The 20528-nt window shown below is 53.0% G+C and overlaps 1 protein-coding gene across 1 annotated transcript in view; it reads left to right on the top strand.

Moving 5' to 3' along the window:
• Positions 1–20528, top strand: part of RASA3 (RAS p21 protein activator 3) — a 121392-nt gene that overhangs the window by 45889 nt on the left and 54975 nt on the right. Inside the window, exons 2-3 of the mRNA XM_047849446.1 lie at positions 4255–4372; positions 15630–15733. Of these exons, the coding sequence (XP_047705402.1) occupies positions 4255–4372; positions 15630–15733 (222 nt within the window). The remainder of the gene's footprint in view (positions 1–4254; positions 4373–15629; positions 15734–20528) is intronic.

Raw genomic sequence — 20528 nt, 5'->3', positions numbered from 1 at the left:
TTCCCTGTGAATAGCCTTATTTTATGCTTGTCTCTTACCTACTGGAGGAAATCTGAAAGGTGTGTCCGTACCCCTTCCTGGGCCGTGACCCTCCTGGAGGCAGAGGAAGCAGGCGGTAGTGGTTGTGAGGTCGTGCCCTGCGGGGGTCCAGGCAGCTCAACGTGGGGTTTTCAGGACGAATCTGCATGCAGCAGGGAAGGTCGCATGTAGCTTGATTTAGAAATCCCAATTTTGTCTGTTTTTATGCAGTTGTGTTCTACGTAATATCAAGATAAGATAGCAAGGTATTCAAAAATATATACTCAGGGAAAGAGAATATTTTAATCATGGAATTGATCTTTTTGGGGAAATAGACTTTTATGTTGTTAGCATAAGTTAGTGACTGGAATCTCTGGGCCCGTTTGAGTATTCTGAACCAGAGTGGCCAAGAGACCTGCCTGCGTTCTCCCACAATATTCCCCTTCACAGGTGGAGGCCACGGGCTGGGGGGCCACTAAGGGGTGTGGATGTGGTGGCTCAGAGCCTACGCAGGAAGGACGCCCGAGGCTCACAGCTGGAAGAGAGGTGGTTTGTCAGCAGAGCTCTCCACCCACCTGCTTCCCTCTATCCTTCTCATCCTGGGGTGTTGGGGGCAGCAGGCAGGATCAGACCACCCCCCCCCCCCACCCCGCCATCGCCAGAGTCTCTCCTGGGGCACTGGGGTCTGTGACCTCCGACATCTGCTTTCAGGGATGGGGACTTGTCTCTCTCTCGGCACCTTGAGGCCAGCGGCCCGCCCGGACCAGGCAGGGGCTGCTTTCTCAGGGCTGACAGAGCTGCCGTCTGCAGCACACGGCTCTTGTTGGTGCCGAGGGTACATTTCAGATGTGGTCACACGGAGGAAAATGATCCTACTCTGGTTCTTAGAATGAAACCTTCTTTTACCTTGTGGTCATTTGTTTATCCGTTCGCTCAACAAATAATTCAGCACCTACTGTATGCCAGGAGGGCTTTACTTTCCTGGGTAAGTGTCTCCACATGCTAGGAAAAGGGAGGCACCATGACACAGTCAGCCAGGGAAACAGCCTCTAGACTGTGGGACAAGTAGTCAGCGTGGAAGAAGTGGTGCCGGTGCCTCATGTGGTTGGATCGACCACCCGAGAGCTGAGACACCCCCACCCCCTTCTGCAGCGGGGCTCCACGCAGAGACTCGGGGTAGCTTATCATTCTCCACCTTTCCGCCCCAACTGTGAGGACCCTGGGCATAGGACGTGGCCAGCGATGCTGCCCACTGCCCCCACCACTGCTGGTCTGAGTGGCCTGTTAAGGTTGGCTCTCTGTGGCACCATCGTCATGGTGGCCAGGATGCCTCTGTAACCCTTCACCTGGGGCCAGCAGGGTGGGAGGAACGCGGCGGTCTGTGTTCACACAGGCACTTTCAGTGTCAAGTGTCATCTTGTCCAGGGAGGGCTCATCTTTCTCTTGTGCCCTGACTGTGCTCACCTTGAAGAGGAGTGTCAGCCACTGTTCCTGCTGCTCCGAGGTTCTTTGGAGAACAAACAGGAACAAAATCCCAGTTCTGTGATTTCCACCAACCATCATCTCCCATGAAGCTTTCAGACAAGTTTCTCTTCTCCTTTTAAGGAACACAGGAACTTGCAGCTAAGTATCTCATCTGCTGCAAAAAGAAATTCCGAAGGGAAGTGTGGGAAGCCCTGATTCACATCATACAGGCGTCAGCTGGGACGTCCACAGATTCAGGCTGCTTATGAGGCTAAAGATTTGTGAACGTGGCAAAAGTGATCAGTTCCCAGTCCAGAACCGGAAGACTTTTGAAAGGGCTGGTTCAGGGTGACGTGTGTGATGTGACTGCCCTGTTGGGTCAGCTCAGCGGAAGGAGCCATATGTCCATCCTGCACCTCCCCACCTGCCCTTCTGTCCCTGAAGACGCCGCCACAGCCCTTGGCGCTGGGATTGGTCCCCCGCCCTGCGCACACGTTTTTCTGACCTTTCACATCTGCCAGAAGTCTTCACAAAGTCTGTTTTTTGATGTTAACAGCTGACTTGAAGCTTGGCTCAGATTCACGTGCCTTTTACCCGGTTGGCCATGTTTTCATGGGCTGGACTCATGTTAAAAATGGTGTGTTCCGGAGCGTTGCAATGTTGAGGTGGCCGTGCAAGAAAACGCTCATCTGTTATTTCTTTCCTCACCAACTAAGAGCCAGTGATGATTCCCAAAAGAAAAACCTCTGGAATCTTTGAAATTAAAACACTTTTGGTGTTGGAGGAGCCTTGGAGAGCTAGTGTGTTCTCATGTTCTTACAGCTGGTGAAACTGAGGCTCGGAGGCAGGTCTCACGTTCTGGCCGTGTGCAGGAAGGGGCCACCCGCACAGATTACACCTGGTGCTCTTAGGAGTCCTGAAGGACACTTTGGTGAGAAGTAAGATGTTTGGGCACAGAAAGCCCCACCCAGGTCAGCGCCCTCTCCCAACTTGTTCTACTCTGTAATGACATTAAAAGAAAAGTTGAGAGCTTGGAACAAATCAAGGCACTCTCTGCCCTCCTGGGGACTCTTGCATATGTCTGTTTGCAAAGTGGCATCTTTTAAATGAGCTCATTTCCCCCAAGTGAGTGATGATGTCTGGTTTTGCTGGAGTTCTGTGGAGGACGGTGTGTGCCAGGTGGCTTTGGCACTGAACTCGGAGGAACTTGGGCTCCGGTTTGGGGTTGGTTTTTGGTGTGTTTTTCAGTTTCGACAAGAATGAGGTAGTTTGGTCTTACGGTGTGACAGGTATTTACTGGCCGTGTTGGGTGGATGGTGTGGTGCTGGGCTCTCAGAACCTCTCTGTCTTCTCAGCACTGGGTCCAGTGCCTGCAAACGCCCCCCAGAAGACTTAGAGGCAAGAGTGTGTTTGAGGCTTTTCTTCCTCGGAGGAGACGTCACCTGGACATCAGCTGTCCATGCTGCAAGCTACCCATCGCTCTCAGTTTGCAAGTGGACGGGGCTGTTTGGGCCTGCCGTTCACACTTGTGCATTTCTAGTGGAGGACATAGGTTGTGGTTCTGATGATGGCCTCTAGACAGACCCAGGTCAGTGAGGAGTCTGGCATTTTTGGCCGGCCGTGCTGCTGCCTGTGGGTTTCTCCTTCACTCCAGCCACACTTCCATGTGGAGGAGGGGCCGTGAGGGGGAGACACTCGGCCCACGTCTGTGCCACAGGTCCCCCTTCGGGACTCACTTCTAACTGGCTAATCACTCTGTATTTTAAACAGTTTGTCAATAAAAGAGAGTCCTCCTTAATTATTGCCCCAATTTTGTTCTAATGCTATCAAATCAAATTCAGACTAGAAAGTGACCCAGGGGGGTGAATGGACCCATCTGTATACAGTGTGACCCACCTATAGCCCTGACAGGGAAGGAGATCCTGACACCTGGGACAACATGGATGAACCTGAGGGCATTGTGCTGAGGGAGTCAGCCAGTCACAGAAGGACAGAGGCTGAATGATCCTACTTCTGTGAATTAACCTCGAGTGGCCAGATTCACACACAGAAAGTGGGAGGGTGGGTGCCAGGGCCTGGGGGGTGGGGGGTGGGTGCAGAGTTCCAGTTCTGCAAGATGATAAAGTTATGGAGATTGGTTGCCCAACAGTGTAAATACACCTGACACTGCTGAGCTCTACACTTAAAGGTGGTTAAGATGATAAATTTTAGTTTATATGTACCTTACTATCATTTAAACATTAAACAAAATTAAGGGGGCTAGTGTGAATAAAACAAAACTAATAACCCCAAATGGTAGGCCCATGGATCCCTAGTTTTTCAGTCTGTTTTGGAGGTTAATGTGTGTGTTCCCTTGCATTCTAATTGTGCAAATGGTATTCACTGTGACATTGTGACTTGTGGTGACAAGAAAACCAGGACATTATAAAGAGTTAATGGGGGGCGCCTGGGTGGCTCAGTCGGTTAAGTGTCCGACTCTTGATTTCAGCTCAGGTCATGATCTCGTGTTGTGAGTTTGAGCCCCACGTTGGGTTCTGTGCTGATGGTGCAGAGCCTGCTTGGGACTCTCTCTCTGCCCCTTCCTGTTTGCGCTCTCTCTCTCTCTCTCTCTCTCTCTCTCTCTCTCTCAAAACAAACAAACAAACAAACAAAAGAGCTACCAAGTATACACAAGAGAAAGCAGTGCTGCTCTGAAAGAAAGCTGTGATTTGGAGATGCATCTGTGAGTAATTCCGGGCCCAGTTGATGGTGTTATGTACCTTTTCTTTCTAGGTGAAGCCAAAAACCTTCCCACGTACCCGGGGCCAAACAAGATGCGAGACTGCTACTGCACCGTGAACCTGGACCAGGAGGAGGTTTTTAGGACCAAAATTGTGGAGAAGTCACTCTGGTAATGTCTGCTGATGGTTCACTGGATACGTTTCCCTCTGCAGGGGGGGCGCCCGGGCCCGGGGCCGCCATCCACTGCTCCGTGTGCGTGGCCAGCTGGCACCTTCCCTCGAGCTCTGGTTTTCCGGGCCATGTGCTTCCACCCGGGGGCGGACCGCCACTGTTCCCAAGTGCTTGCGGCACCCAGGACCGCGTGGCACGGGGGCATGGTGCTGGTGGCAGTGCCCACCTCCTGCGGGGACACATGCGGGCACCTCCTGGTCAGAGATGAGCCGGAAGGTGTGTACAAGCGTAGAGCACAAATCAAGCATTTTGAGAGGGTGAATATTTTTGTTTTACCACCTTCCTTTCAGTTTTCCTAGAGAGACATACCTGAGATGGGCGAGAAGGTAAATGCCCACGGTGGGGCAAGAGGCTTGGGAACCGCTCAGTGATAGCTTTAGAGCAGGTCAAGGAGCAGGCACCTAACAGGCCTCACACCAAGGAGGCCACGTGACGGCTTCTCAAGGTCAGGCGCTCAGGGTCTGTCATCACTGGAAGGCTCGTTGGGACCCAGATGTCTGCCCAGGACTTGGAAGAGTTGCGTTCCTAACAAGTTCCCTGGGTTGCTGCCCTAGACCACACCCAGGAACGGGAGGTGAGGGCACCCTAAAAGTCACAGTGGTTAACATTGGGGGCGGGGAGAGGGGCCCCCAAAATGCGAGTGTTAGCAAGGGCTGGGGTTGCGGTTTGTGGCCGGGGAGAAGCACACCGAGGCCGCTCCTGCACGAGTGTTTGTCATCACGCGGTTGAGGGAGCAGAGAAGGATCCAGGCAAAGCCTGCCGTGTGGATGCCTGCAAACAGCTGGGATCTGAGAACGTGTTAGCAGATGAATTATATCCTTGTGTAGTGCTCCTGGAGTGGGAGCCAGTGACACATCCAGACCACTGACTGTTGAGGATCTCCTGGCCCTGAAACTCGGGGACACCTTTCGTGCTCCGTCTGCACCGGGGCCACCAGCACTCAGGGCCACCCTCGAGGCCAAGTGGGCGTGGTTGTTTCATGCAAGATTCTCTGCAGAAGCCTGAGGACTTTGTCAGGAGTCAAGTCCGGCTTTGGGGCTGATGGTGAAGGTGGTGCCAGGGAACCTTCAGGGTTATTTCCATTGTCCTGATGCCGGATAAATCCTTCCCGTGTTTACACAGCTGATGTTGGAGGCCCATGGGGATACACCTGGAAAGTTCCTGTAGTCCCGGGGAACCTGGACCCGCCCCAGACCTGGACTGTGTTTGGGAGCCTCTGTTTTAGACAAGGCTGAGAATGGGAGTCACAGTCTTCAAAGCATTTCACACAAGTTTAGAAATAGAAATGGTGGCTTCTGACTTTGGTGACACTAGAGAGTGTGCTAGAGAAGGAAACGGAGGCCGAGAGCTAAATGAAAGTGATGATGTGGTAATATGTTCTGTCTGGAGAATCAGCCCTCTGAGAAATAGCCAGAATCAAGTGGTAACCCCCAAAATGGTGTCCCAAGAAGCCTGTGAGCTCTCGTGAGCTCATCAGAGCGTCATGGTCGCAACTCATCAGAGCGTCCAACTCTTGGTGGAATGTTCATGCTCTCCTTACACACAGTTTCAACAAGCTTGGCTGTTTTTGTTTGTTTCTTTATTAGCTCAATGAGTATTTATTGAGTGCTTATCTAATATGCCAGACAAGGAGAGGGTGCTGTAAGCAGAAAGTGAAAGCTGATAGCAAAGAAAGACACCAACAGTATAATTCCAGGAGCTTAAAACATGGGTGCATTTGGTCATTGAGTATTGAGGCAAAACCCTATTCACACTGGTGGGCCTTGTGAGCTGGTAGCCCGGAGTTCTCCTCTATAGTAGTTATTTACAAAAGGCAAATAAATCCACCCCCATCCAAGAAGTTGGCAAGAAAAATTGCTGCCTCCACTTGGCGCCAAATATTTGAAACCGAAAATCAGCTGTCTTGTGAGTTTGCAGGCCTGAATCCATACTGTGTCTGTGGTCCAGAAACCTCAGTCTATGCACGTACATTACTGTAGTCCTGGATTAGTAGCTTGTGACGTCCACCGAGCTGATGAAAAGCCAGTCAAAGCAAATTCAAGCATATCCTTCAGTCCACACCTTAAAGAATCTTCGTCTGTGTTCTCCGAGGAGAAGATTCACAAGGAACACAAGAGATAAAGTGTTGTGTGTATTTGCTGAAACAATAGACCACAGAGTCAGACCTGTGAGTTTGCAGGTCAGCCAACAAAGTTTAAGCAATTTGAAGTAATCAGAGACAAGATTAAAAACAGGCACGGGGTGAGAAATGGTAAAGTGATGAACCAATTTACAAAAGAACCAGGTAGAATTTCTAGAAATGAGGAAGACACGAATTAAAGTGAAAAACTCTGCATGAATACATAGCTGCTGAGATACAGCTGAAGGGAGACTTGGTAAACTAGAAGGCCTAGTGGAGCCGTACCCCAGGCGCACAAAGAAACGGGAAGGAAGGATGAGGAGAGGGTTAGGGACCAAACGGAATGGTGTCTAAATGTGTGTCCTGAGGTTTCCCACGGTGAGGGGAGAGAGAACGGTAGGAGCCCGCATGGGACAGCAGCTGGAACAAGACGGTATTTTAAGATTCCGGCCTGAGCAGCCGTGGCCGGAGGGCAGAGCCCAGGAGCAGAAGGCCATGTGCGGGCCTCTGCCGCTATCGGGGCCAGAGGAAGAAGGCCCCAACTCCAACGGCAGCTGCAAGACAGAAGGAAGTGGGCACACTGGGCCATGAGCTGGTGATACCAACAGTCTGCAGTGTGGGCTCGGCCCGCCACACCCCAGGGGTAGTCACCTCCAAGGAGGTCCCGCCTCACTGCGCCGTGGCATCTTGCACCCCCAGCACGCCTCCACCAGGACCAGCATTTCCTCTCGGGTCCGATGCTTCAGGTGGCAGAGTCGCCGGGAAAACAGGAGCCTCCATCTGGTCTGTGAACTCGAAGAGCCAAAGGGCTTGGCGGCCTGGCCGGGCCTCACGCTCTGGAGGGACACGGAGCTCCAGCAGGAGTTTCCGCAGCCTCTGGGGCAGGTCAGCCTCGGGCTTAGCTGCTGCACAGCATGTGTTTGGACTCCATAGGAAGTGCAGACAGAATGTGAGAGAGAAGGGGACACGTGTCTCCCTCCTCCTCCTCCTCACCAGCAGATGGTGGTCTCTGGGGCGGCAGCAGGCTGTGACCACACTGCGTGGTGTCCCCAGCACTCACTGGTGATTACTCAGCCGATTTCTTAGGGAGAGGGCCTAGTTTGTTCTTCTCTTTCCCTTTTCTTTCCTCTCCTTTTGATGTGGGGGAGCGGGGGTGGGAGAGCATCCGCTGCAGACCCGCTTGTGAGAGCGAAGGAGCCCCTTCCTCTGAAGGGTGGTTTTGGGCAAAGTTTCTTTCTTACTCGGAAAAAACCTTCATGATGTTGAGAGCGAACTTTGTGTAACTTTTTAGGGTTGTGATTGTGTCATCACTTAAATGGCACCTCATTATCTGTTTACTGTGTACCTGAACTAAAGGCTCTAGGACATTGGACCGGCTGGGTCCTGGACAGCACGGCACGTCCGCCAAGCGCATCTTTGGTCCCGTTCAGGAGGGTCACCTCCTGCTTGCACTATAGGGGTGGGGAAGGTTACCCTGGAGGAAATCACCATTTTATCCAGTAGAAGGAGGGTACTGATGCTACAGGCACAAAAGAAGTTAAAAACAAGACCTCTCAAGTGCTGGGTTAGCCCACTCATTTGCAAGAAGGTTCCACAAAGTGCTAGTGTCTTCATTGCCTTTTGTCGGTGTAGGTGATTACTGTGAGGGTGACACTGGCTCCCTTTTCCCCCAGGATGTGTGACAGCTCCTGGCCGGAGAGGCTCCTGATGTGAGCCTCGCCTTTCCTACCGGCAGCCCCGGTGCCCGCGGTGTTGAGCCTGTCCCCACAGCTGCTCCAGGACCTGGCCCTGGTGCAGCCACCTTCTGCCTCCTCTCACCTGCTCGCATTTGCGTTGCCATGTGAGGGGAAGGGGCCGACCGCACGGTCCTGGCCTGCAGCCCCCATCTTGTCTTCCTGCAGAGCGGGGGCTCCGGTGGCCCCTTACGTGGGAGCTGCCCACGCTCTTCGGGGTGGTAACGTTTGCTGAGTTGTGAGGGCAGGTCACAAGGCTGTGTTCCCCAAACGGTCTGGAATATATGGACATAAATGTCAATGTGGTTATTTGTGGGGGAGGGAGAGTGGGATTCTGGGGAGGTATTTTTGTTCTTTTGTTTGTATGCTTTGGTTTTGCTTTTTTACATAAAGTTAGGAGTTAGACAGTAAAATAACCACTTTCTGGAGCCAAGTGACAAGGTGCGCTAGCTCGCTATCGCGTTGGCGGGCATGGGCGTGGTGACAGCACCTCACATCCTTCTTGCTGAGAACGTCCCAGTGCAAGATGGTGGAGTGGGTGCGTGTGTGCCTCATGGGCCTGTGACCCGGGAGCGTCTTCTGCTCACCCCAAAAGGTACAGATTGCTCAGAAGACAGCACCGCAATGTGGTGGGGGTGACTAAACCAGGGAAGACCCCAGATGCTGAATCTGAAAGGGACGGGAAGGAGTCTGTGATTTGGGAAGACACACTTCATTTTCTATAAGTTGTCAGTAAAGACCAAGTTGTTGGTGAGCAGACACTGACTTTGACTCATGAGGCTACATGCGTAACATTTTCTCCTGACGTTTACTCTTATCTCCAATTTCTCCACTTAAAGTTAAAAAAAAAGTTTTTTGGACATAAATGCGGACTTTAGGCCCAGACATTTCTTGCCAGCTGGAGTAGATCCTGGGGTGCTGCAGGCAGGGATCCTAACCCACCATGGTCTTGGGGCGCTCCAGGCGGGGAACCGTCCCCCCCACCATGGTCGGTCCTGGGGCGCTCCAGGCAGGGAATCGTTCCCTCCCCTCACCTTCACCCAGTTCTGGGGCGCTCCAGGAGACATCTCTAGTTTGGGTCCTGGTGCCACGGGAAGAGTGTGAACAGCCCCCTACGTGTGTTTCCTGCCTGGTCCCGTGCCTGCCCAGTGCTGACCTGAGGCCCCTCCGGCCCCACCTGCCAGGCCAGCACCCTTGAGTGTCCTCGGTGTCCCTGTGGTCGGCAGTAGCCACTGTGGACCCTTCGGTGCTGCACTGCCAGTGCAGGCAGTGACTGACCCAGGTGACAAGTGTGTGGGGTCCAGGCAGGACACTTTTGCCCACCCAGCATTGGGACGAAAACTGATCTGATTCTCTCCTTCCTGGTGGAGACGTATCTCCACCCCTCCAGTCCCAGCAGCAAGAGTGCTGTGTGACCCCACATGCAATGAAATTGCATGCAATGAAATGCAATGAATTGGCTTAATGAAATTTTAATCTAGCTTTCAGTTAATGATTTAACCACATGCACGTTTTATTAGCTGAATTCAGAGCTGTTTGGAGATGGGCTGCAGCCCTTTCTAGAAAACCTGCTGTGCCCGCCTGGCTCCCAGTTTGTCCTGGCCCGTGAGGTGGGCCCCACATTCCCACTGGGAGCCCGGACCTGCTGCTTCTGGGTGCTCTGACCTCAATGGGCCTTCTCCGTGGCACATCCATCGCTCAGACTGTTACAAAGACCGTCCTAAGAATGGACGTCTCACGGAGTCACTCAGGGCGGCGTTCCTTATTCTTTCCTTCCCGTCTCCCCCAAATCTGCCAACGACCCCAGCTGAGGCAGCCCTGCCCCTCCCCCTGCGCCACCCTGGACATTGGGAAATTAGGGACAAGCGCAAGGTTTCCCACGGGTCCCAGCCGAGGCCCCGTGTGAACCGCTGGGCTGTGGGAGGAGCGGAGGGGCCACAGGTGGTTCCTCCTTGTTGGAGATTGGTCTGGAGGTGTTTTGTTTGTGAGCGATCCCTTGATGCTGTGAAGCTCCATGCGAGTTTCTCCTGCTGTTACTGAGGGAAAGAGCTCGTCACCCTGGCCAGCCTCAGAGGTGGGTGCCGTGGCATGCGTGACTTCCTCCGTCAGGCAGCAGCATTTAGGGCAAGCCGGGTCCTTCGGGCTGCTTTTCTGGAGCCCCGAGGCTGCAAGTGCAGGCTGACTGTGTGGGGCATTAATCGCACGTCTGACAGCTGCTGACCTTGGTCGGGGCAAAGTGGGGTCTGTGCAGAGAAATGCCCCAGGTTAAGACACTAATGGGAAGGAAGGGGAGGCTGGGAGCTGGGGCCCCTTTGAGTTCACCAGAAAGCAGATACTGTCCTGCTGGGCACACAGAGAAGGGCAGGGATGGAGAAGGCTTCGGTTTCCTTCTCTTTGCAAACACACTTCCACTTCTGCTGCCCGTGAAGGGGGTGGGGTTGTCCGGATGACCATGCCAGTGTGTCCTGGGCTGGGGGACAATCAGGGGAGGGGTACTGACGGCGAGGCCCGGCCCACTCACACCCTGCGTGGGTCTGCTGCCGTCCACCGTCCTGCCCCCACAGTGCCACAGCTGGTCTTTCTGAAAGGCCTTGCTGCCTGGGCAGCCTCAGCTCCTGAGGGCAGGGTCCCTCCCACATTTCGGAAAAGGCGGGACCACACGCCCATCCTTGCCCATTGATGACCGATACTATTAACCACGTTGTGGTGTTTCCAGTTAACAAGGTATTTCTCATGTGCTGCGTGTCAGTTATTTGTCTCCTAAGCTGCAACACAAATTTGAAAGTTCTCAGTGGATGAATATCCTGAACACAGATGGGCGTTAAGAGAGCCTGGGCCAGAGACGTTTCAGCGGACACACTCATGCTCGTGTGGCTGCTGTTGAGCCGGCGGAAGCAGCATGCTTAGTTTACCATCAGACCAGCCAGGTTTGTGAATGCTGCTGAGAATCGTGTGGTTAGGTGTGGGCTGAATCTGTCCCCACTTTCTGGAGGGGCATTCCGCACCACAGCCTTTGGACCACGAGCACCCTTCTGCCGTGGGGGTCCTTCTCGGGCAGGTGGCCAACCACAGCCCCCCTGCTGCCACTCCAGACGGTGAGGCAGGAAGGCGCCCGCGCCCGTCAGGGTTGGCGAGGGAGAATCAAGCTGCTGTGCTCACTCACACCTCAGGTGCTCTTTGGCGACAGACTTGTTATGTACTTGTTTGGAAAGTGGTCCATGGCATGATATCAAAGGAAAAAGCAGACTGTGTATCAGTATGCATCGTGTAATCCCACTTCTATCTAAAAATATGCACCCCCTTGGGGCGCCTGGGTGGCTCAGTCGGTTAAGCGTCCGACTTCAGCTCAGGTCACGATCTCGCGGTCCGTGAGTTCGAGCCCCGCGTCGGGCTCTGGGCTGATGACTCAGAGCCTGGAGCCTGCTTCCGATTCTGTGTCTCCCTCTCTCTCTGCCCCTCCCCCGTTCATGCTCTGTCTCTCTCTGTCTCAAAAATAAATAAACATTAAAAAAAAATTAAAAAAAAATAAAAATATGCACCCCCATCTATATCTGCCTCTGGTCTATATTCATATATCTCCAGAGGAAAAATCTAGCAGGATATCCCCTATAATGCTAACTCTGGCTTTCACTTTCTGACTTCTTTATGTATTAAAAAAAATTTTTTTTTTTAATTTTTTAACATTTATTCATTTTTCAGAGACAAAGCGTGAGTGGGGACAGGGGCAGAGAGGGAGGGAGACACAGAATCTGAAGCAGGCTCCAGACTCTGAGCTGTCAGCAAAGAGCCTGACGTGGGGCTCGAACCCACGAACTGCGAGATCATGACCTGAGCCGAAGTCAGACGCTTAACCGACTGAGCCACCCAGGCACCCTGAAATTTTGTTTTTTTTTTTTTAATTTTTTTTACATTTATTCATTTTTGAGAGACAGAGAGAGACAGAGCACAAGCAGGGGAGGAGCAGAGAGAGAGGGAGACACAGAATGAGAAGCAGGCTTCATTCAGGCTCTGAGCTGTCAGCACAGAACCTGACACAGGGCTCAAACTCACAAGCTGTGAGATCATGACCTGAGCCAAAGTCGGACGCCTAACCGACTGAGCCACCCAGGCGCCCCTGAAATTTTGTTTTTTTAAAAAATAGCGTTATTGAGACATAATCCACATGCCATACAACTATTTAAAATGTACAGCTCTATGGGTTTAGTATATTTGGGGTTGTAGCTCACACCGCGGTCAATGTGGGACATTTTTGTCTCCCTCAAAGAAGTCCATCCCCTCTGCTACCCCCCATTTCCTGCCGGTACCCTGCTCTCTGGCAGCTGCTGGTAGACTTTCTGTCTCCCCACATTTGCCTGTTTGGGGCATTTTATGCAGATGGAATCACACTGTGTGTGGCCTTTTGTGGCTTCTCTCCCTGAGCGTCATGATTTCAAGGTGCACCCACGTGGCAGCAGGTGGCAAATCATGTCTCCTTCCCGTGGCTGATGATATTCCCCTGTGCGGACTGACCACACCTTGTGTATCCGTTCCTCTGTTGGCGGATTTTTGGGTTGTTTCACTTTTTGGCTGGTACGAACACTGCTGTAAACTTTCATGTGCAAGTACTTGTGCGGACGTGTGTTTCCCCTGCTCTGGGCATGGGGATTGTTGGGCCGCATGCTTACTCTGTTTACCGCTTTGAGGAGCTGCCACTGTTTGCCCAAGTGGCGCCCCGTGTTATGTTCCTGCAGGCAACATGTCAGGGTTCACACTTGTTCTCTGTCTTTTCAGTTCTGGCCATCCTCGTGAGCCTACTTTTGATTTTATAATGCAAAATTCTCAATACAGTTTCATTCTTAAGAAGAAAAAGCTATTTCTTGCTTTTAGTTAACAGTTATAGGTAACATTCCTATCCACAAATGTGTGTGTGTTTTTTTTTTTTTTTCAACGTTTATTTTTATTTTTGGGACAGAGAGAGACAGAGCATGAACGGGTGAGGGGCAGAGAGAGAGGGAGAGACAGAATCGGAAACAGGCTCCAGGCTCCGAGCCATCAGCCCAGAGCCTGATGCGGGGCTCGAACTCACAGACCGCGAGATCGTGACCTGGCTGAAGTCGGACGCTTAACCGACTGCGCCACCCAGGCGCCCCTGTGTGTGTTTTTTAAAGCAAACAGTTCAGGCCAAAAGGGAGCAAAGCACAGGGCAGTTCCAAGAACATCCGTGTAAGTCTAATTAGGAATCAACACACGGGGAAGGCAGTGTCTTCCCTGGGTGCCTTTGCTCCATTGGGGAAGGACAGGTGTGGTCACCGGGGACCTAGTACCTGCAGACAGAGCCTTGGAGCACAGGCCTGGGCTCTATCAGATGCCACCAGCCCCTCAGGGCATGGGCTTGCTGCCCAGGGCCGGGCATCACCTGGAATGTGGCTCCCTGTGGCCTCTAAGATGAAGCCTGGCCCCGCGTGGCGTGCCCGAGGGTACAAGGTGGGGTTCTGCACCACTGAAGGGATCTGTATGCTGCCCATGTGTAACGTGTGGTTGGTTCAGAGACCGTAATGACCTGGCAGCTTGTGTTAGACACTCATGTGGGTGTGGGATTAAAGATTCCTGCTTTGTGGCCCCTCACCCTGGAGAGGGTTCTCAGGGGACAGGGGCAGCCACGTTTTCTCCAAGCCTGTGCAGGTAGTTCTGACTTGCAGCCTGAGTGAAGACGGCTCCATGTGGAGAGCAAACACCAGAGTCCCACACGCTGGGATTGGGGGCCCAGGCCAGGGCACTGACCTGCTCCTCGCTTCTGCCTCATGTCGAGCATGAGCCTGGGACAGGACTCAGGCAGCCTGTCCCAGCCATGCAGAGAGGACAGCGTCCTGACCGCACCCTCTGCCCCCCACAAGGGGCTGGTGCATCCCCTACCTGGGGGGCTGGCCTGACCACACCCTCTGCCCCCCATCCAGGGAATGGTGCATCCCCTACCTGGGGGGCTGGCATCAACAAACCAACAGTCGTGGGTCTGTTTTCCTCATGGGGTCTCCTTCTAGCCCCAGCACAGACCCATACGCTTCATCCTTCTGGGGCCACTGGGCCCTGCTGAGCTGATCCCAGGGCCCATATGTTCCATCCTTCTGGGGCCACTGGGCCATGCTGAGCTGATCCCAGGGCCCATACGCTCTGTCTGTCCGTCCTTCCATGCTGAGCTGATCCAACAACGGAGTGAGTCGAGATGAGGCCCATGAGCTTCAGGAGCTGGGTAATTTTGACTGACGTGTCAAGTGCCTGTGTTTTAGGATATTTCATTATTTCCTGCTGGAGCGGAATGGTAGGAAGCAGACACCAACTGAGCCACATTGAACCACGGCACATCGTGCCACAGAAACACCGTATCCCAGGGGCCTGTGGCATTGGTCAGTTCTGAGAGGCACCGTCTTGTTACGGCTAATTAACGTGTGAGCAGTCCTTCCTTATGCTGTCTGCAGGGGACATCTGACTTCAGAAATGCCTAAGCGTGGGGTGGGGGTCATCTCAGGACTGGTGATGAGTGAGCTGACACCGCCCCCTCCCTTTTTCTCCAGGGCACGTCTGTGTCCCTCCCTGTAAACTTCCACTCCGGGCACCACTGTCCCTCTTCACCTTTCCAGCTTGAGCAGGAGCAAATGTGGCTCGTTTTCTAACCAACGTAGCATGCTGTTCTAGCTCTTCCTTGACTGATTATGTTTCCTGCTGTGGACCCTAGCCGTGAGCGTGCGTGGGGTGGACACACCAAAGTCCGAGGCGGTTGTGTGTGTGCTGCAGTGATCTGCTGACCACCTTGTCAGCAGCTGCAACCGGCCTGGTGCAGGGCTGTTTTCAGTGTACGTCCTCTGTCCACAAGCCACATTTGCTGACCTCAGCCCTGCCCACCCAGAGCACCTGGGGTCTGTTTAATGACAGGGCCTCTGGCTTTCTGCCCAAACTGAGTGTCCTGCGCAGTGACTCATGCACAGGGTCTGTGTGGAGGCTCAGGTTGGTGGGCAGGGGTCCTCTCCCTTGTGAGAAGTACGGGTTTCACCCCGACTTCTGGGACAAAAGGGGCATGGTCTGAAACTGGGACACCGAGTTTTCCTTGAATGCATAAAAGGGGCCTGCCAGCTGCTGCCCCAGACACTCAGAGTGTTGCAGCGGTCCTGGGCACACACAGTGGGCGCAACTCTTACTGCGTGGAGCTCCCCGCCAGCATAGCAGGCCACTCGCGCAGAGTGACATGTAAAGGTGAGGTGACACACGTGTGCCCTAGGCTGGTGCTCAGTCTTCAGGCTCCTGCACCTGCCAGCAGATAGCAAGGCCACGGCTCCCACAGTCTAACAGAGCCCATTCTGTTTATTTCTCAGCCCTTTCTACGGAGAAGACTTCTACTGCGAAATTCCTCGGAATTTTCGACACCTGTCATTTTACATTTTCGATAGAGATGTTTTCCGGAGGGATTCCATCATAGGTAGGTACTGAAATGGACATTTTCTTCACTTCTTCTGCCTCTTCTGGATGGGATCTCATTCTGGCCAGCCACCGGTGTCTCCTCCAGGTCCTCTGCTTGGAGCCAGCGGTGCCCATCAGCATTCTTGGGCTGGCCTCTCTGGCCGTGCAGAGTGGCGGTGGGGAGTGGCAGTGATCACGGGGCTGGCCTAGCTGTGGCGAGGTGGCTGGGGCAGGCCTCCCGAGTCCCCCGTGCCCTGGACGGGCCTCCTGAGTCCTCTGTGGCATGGATGGGCCTCCCTGGATGGGCCTCCTATGTCGTCCGTGGCAGGGACAAGCTGCCTAAGTCCCTCCTACCCATCAGCGTGTAGAGAAACTTCACACCATGAGTTCACATGGCAGACACCAGGCCACACTGGCAAAGGCTTCAGAGCTGTCCTTCAAAGTCAGGGTACAGAGACCCCCTAGTCTGTCCCCAAATGACTTCCAAGGGCTCCTCTGAGGAACCAGTGTATAGAGGACACCTCCCACTTCCCCAGGCTGTCCCTGTCCCTGACTCTTGACTCCCTCCATGGGGATTGGGACAGTACTGGGGCTCTCAGAGGTGCGAGCATCTCAGGGGAGTACTGCTGGAAAGGAAGGAGGGCCTATCCAATCAAGAGGGTACTTGTCTCAGGAAAACCCTATTCATGTTCCTGTGGCATGAAAACTAGGAATTGAGAGACTAAATGTGGGCACAAGTGTAGTTGCTGAATTCCAGGCCCCATGTGATGCCCGTGTTGTGGCCATGGCTGCTCCTGGGGCGGCGTTTGGGGGACTTAGCTCTGCAATAGAGCATTTGAATCATGAAGTGTTCATGCCTCTCTCCTGCGCTCTCTTGGGGCATCCGGCTGCGGAGAAGGTCACCTGCACAGCCAATGAGGGGTATTTCTGTCCCAGCCAGTAGCCCTGAGGCAGTAGTGACCCACCTCCGCAGCCTCCGGCTTCATGCTGTCCAGCTGCCGCCCCAGCTGGCTGTTTCTCTGCTGCATCCTTGGTGCCCAGCCTTCAGTGTGGCTGCCCCACAGCCCCCTGTGGTTGTCATGCTGAACTGGTGGTGGCCCAAGGTTCCTCATCACCAGGTAAAACCCACACCTGCCCCTTCCTCACCTTCCTGACTGACCCACCAAGACCCAGTACCCTGTACTACCCTGGAGTCCACTTTTCTCCCATCCCAGGGGTGGCCCCGACCCCCTGCAGTCTGCTTGGACCGTGGCCGCAGAGCTTGCCTCTCTCTCCCTCCATCCTTCCGTTCTCCCACAGCTTCCAGAGCTGCTCTTTCTTCATGCCGGCCATCGGCACCTCCTCCCTGTGAGCAGCTGACCACTGGCATCCCTCTGCACCTATGAGAAAGCTCAGGACAGTCTGGACCCAGCAGTGACTGTTGTGTCTCTCCCTAACATCTGGCTTTGGCTTGGGAGACAGTCACCAAACATTTGTTGAAAGACAATATAACGTACCTCCATACATTATATTTATCCCATTTTAGAAATTCAGTGTTTTATAGACACTCACCCTCCTGAAGAAACCCTTTTTCTGGGGCTCCGTGCTTCCATTGTAGAGCCTGATTAATATTTAAAAAAAAAAAAAAAGGAAGAAAGGAAGGGAAAGGGAGGGAAGGAGAAGAAAGGAGGGAAGAAAAAGAAGGAGAGAAGGGAAGGAAGGAAGGGAGGGAGGAATTGTCAAGCTTGTAGCTGTACTGCTGGATGTGGCTCAGAGAGGAAAGTCTGTACTCCGTAGCATGCATTGAAGACCTTTCATAATCTGACCCAAATTGTTATCTGGACTAAACCTCTCAATGTCCACAGGAGCCTCTCTGTCTCCATTCACACACACAAGCACGGCCCCCACTGTGCATCCACACAGACCACCACCATCATGGGGGTGCCTGCCCCGCCTAATGCAAGAAGGCTCTAAACGCGCCTCCATTTCCTGACATCTGACTAGCCTGTGGTGATGAGCTCGTGTGCAGCCTGTCTTCGGGGGCTGAGCCTGAAACTCCATGGTTTTGTGGGGCTCCTCAACTGTTAGCTGATCCTAACAGTTAAAAGGAAACTAACATGTATTGGACGCAGGTACATGCCAGACACTGTGCCAGTATTTTCATGGGCATAACCCCTGGAACTAGGTACCACCTGCACTTGCTAAAGAAGAAGCAGCAGGCTCAGAGAGGGTAAGATACTTGCCTGAAGATGCACAGCTAGCACGTGTGCTAAGCATCTCCTGTCGTTTTTGTAGGGGAGTGGTTACCAGTGTTAGCAGAGGCATGGGAGGAGGGGGTGTGTCCGCACCTGCTTTGGTCCTCCCTGCCAAAGACCCTTTAGTGGGTCTCCTGCGCATCACCCCAGAACCTGCTCTCGCTCTGGATCCCCTTTTCATCCTGCTGGTGTGTGATAGGTCTTCATTCCGAGCATCAGATGTCATTCAGTACCCAGAGGCTTCCCAGATGGTTTCTGTGTTGACTCAGATTACACTATAATGAAGAAGATTTGATTTATCTTTGGAGACATAGGAAAGCTTTTTTGAGTGGTAATCTTAAGGATAAAAAATTATATTTGCACATTTAAATTTTTTTTAATGTTTGTGTATTTATTTTGAGAGAGAGAGCAGGAGCAGGGGAAGGACAGAGAGAGGGAGAGACAGAATCCCAAGCAGGCTTCATGGCAGCATAGAGCCTGATGCAGGGCTCGAACTCAAGAGCTGTGAGATCATGACCCAAGCTGAAATCAAGAGTTGGACTTACAACTGACTGAGCCCCCAGGTGCCCTACTTTTTCACATTTCAATCAGAGAAACTGCTCAAATGGTTGTTGGTTATGTCTCCTCAAAATAATCAAATAAGCTGTCTCTTTAAGGCATCTGCCATTAAAATTTTTTTTTAATGTTTATTTTTGAGAGAGAGACACACACAGAGCATGATCAGGGGAGGGGCAGAGAGAGGGGGACTCAGAATCCGAAGCAGGCTCCAGGCTCTGAGCTGTCAGCACAGAGCCTGACGCAGGGCTCGAACCCACGAACTGCAAGATCATGACCTGAGCTGAAGTCGGACACTTAACCAATGGAGTTCTCAGGCGCCCTGGGCCTCTGCCATTTTTAAAGGTAACCAGAAGCATAATGGCTTAGCAGTCTTGGTGGCGTTGAAACTGCTCTGTCAGCAGTTGGATGTCGATGCCCCGCCACCATTTTTGCAGCTGTAGAAATAATCAACCACCTGGGTCTCCAGGGAGAGACTAAAGTTAGGACTAGTGATTATGTTGTTACCACGATGAGAGTATAAATTCATGCCATGGGATCAATCACAGTGTCACTGGTTTCTTGGGGTTTCTGATGTCGGGTCTGATGGCATCGCACACCTGGAGGAAACCACACTCACCTCCAGGCTCCCTGGTGCCGCACGTGTGTCCCGGTGGAGGTGCCCACTGGAAACACATAGTCCAGACTCTGGAGCTTAATAGCGTGGGCTGATTACAGAACCCCAGAGCTGCAGGAGCAGGGTGCCGCTACCTGGTCCAGGTGCCCTCCCTCCATTCCACCCTGTGCCCCCGTGGGCTGAAGGTCAGCTGCAGGCGAGAAACATCCAGAGTGGGTTTGGGGATAACTGGAAGTGACCTGTGCGGGAGGGTGCACATCAGCTGCGATCCCTACATCACATGTGGTCGGCAGCCTGGGGTTTCCTGGGCCAGAGAAGGTTAGCACCAGAAGGAGTTGATATCAAGCAGGGTTTCCAGCCAAGCGGCCTGAGCGTGTTGAGGAGCCATGGTCCAGCAGCTGCTTTCAGTGCTTCTCGTGCACAGGGGATGTCCTTTCACCCAGACGCGGCTGCTAGACACACTGAAGTGTGGCTGCTCTCCTTTGGGGTAGAATTGCACCAACACAGAGCCGTCCTGTGGTACAGACCAAGGCTCCGAACGGCATTGATAGTTTTGGTGACCAAAACAAGAAGTGTGTTTAGTCCATGCTACTTGGTATGGGGGATTCTAGTGAACGGTCCCTGTGCCCCTTGGATCGCTCCTGGGCTCCCCTTCTCCCCCTCCACCCACCCAGCCTCCAGTTAGGTCTGGGCTGGCAGGATTGGGGGGTGGGGCAGAGGCTGGGGTGTTCCCCACTCTCCCACCTCTGGCTCTGGTGGCCACCCCTGCCCGGGGTCCTCCCAAGGCCCCTCTTCCTCTGGGGGACCTGGCTCAAACCACTGTCTCTCCAGCTGTCCCTCCAGCCCAGGACTGGCAGCAGCTTCCTCCAGATTCTCTACCAAAGGGGAGAGGCAGAAACAAGACCTTTATTTTTTTGCTTATAACGAGGTTTATTGAAGTATAATTTTTATGCGGTGCAGTGCACCTCCTTTAGGCATGGAGTCTGACAGGTGTTGACAGCCGTGTTAATGGTCCACAGTTAAGACTTCTTTCCATCCCCCAGAGCTTCCCTGCGGCCTCTTTTGATGCACTCCCTATACCCTCAGCGCCTGCAACAATGCATGTGGCATCTATTTCTACAGTCTTACCTTTTCCAGAATGTCACACAAACGGAGCCACACAGTATGTGGGCCACCATGTCTGGCTTCCTTCATCTAGTATGCTCCCCTCACCGAGCATCCCTTTGTACACATGTGCTGCTATTTACCACTTCAGCACTGGATGGAAGTGAGGCTTGTTTCCAATTTTTAGTGGTTGTGAATAAAGCTGCTGGCAACATTCTTATCGTTATACCAGGTCTTTATATTGACACGTGTTTTTGTTTCTCTTGGAAGATTCCTAAGAGGCAGATTGCCAGGGCGTCTAAGTG

Source organism: Prionailurus viverrinus, chromosome A1 (assembly GCF_022837055.1).
Source record: "Prionailurus viverrinus isolate Anna chromosome A1, UM_Priviv_1.0, whole genome shotgun sequence".
In the NCBI taxonomy this organism is placed as follows: domain Eukaryota; kingdom Metazoa; phylum Chordata; class Mammalia; order Carnivora; family Felidae; genus Prionailurus; species Prionailurus viverrinus.
The sequence above is the reverse complement of the archived record's forward strand: the minus strand, read 5'-3'. Positions and strand labels throughout refer to the sequence as shown.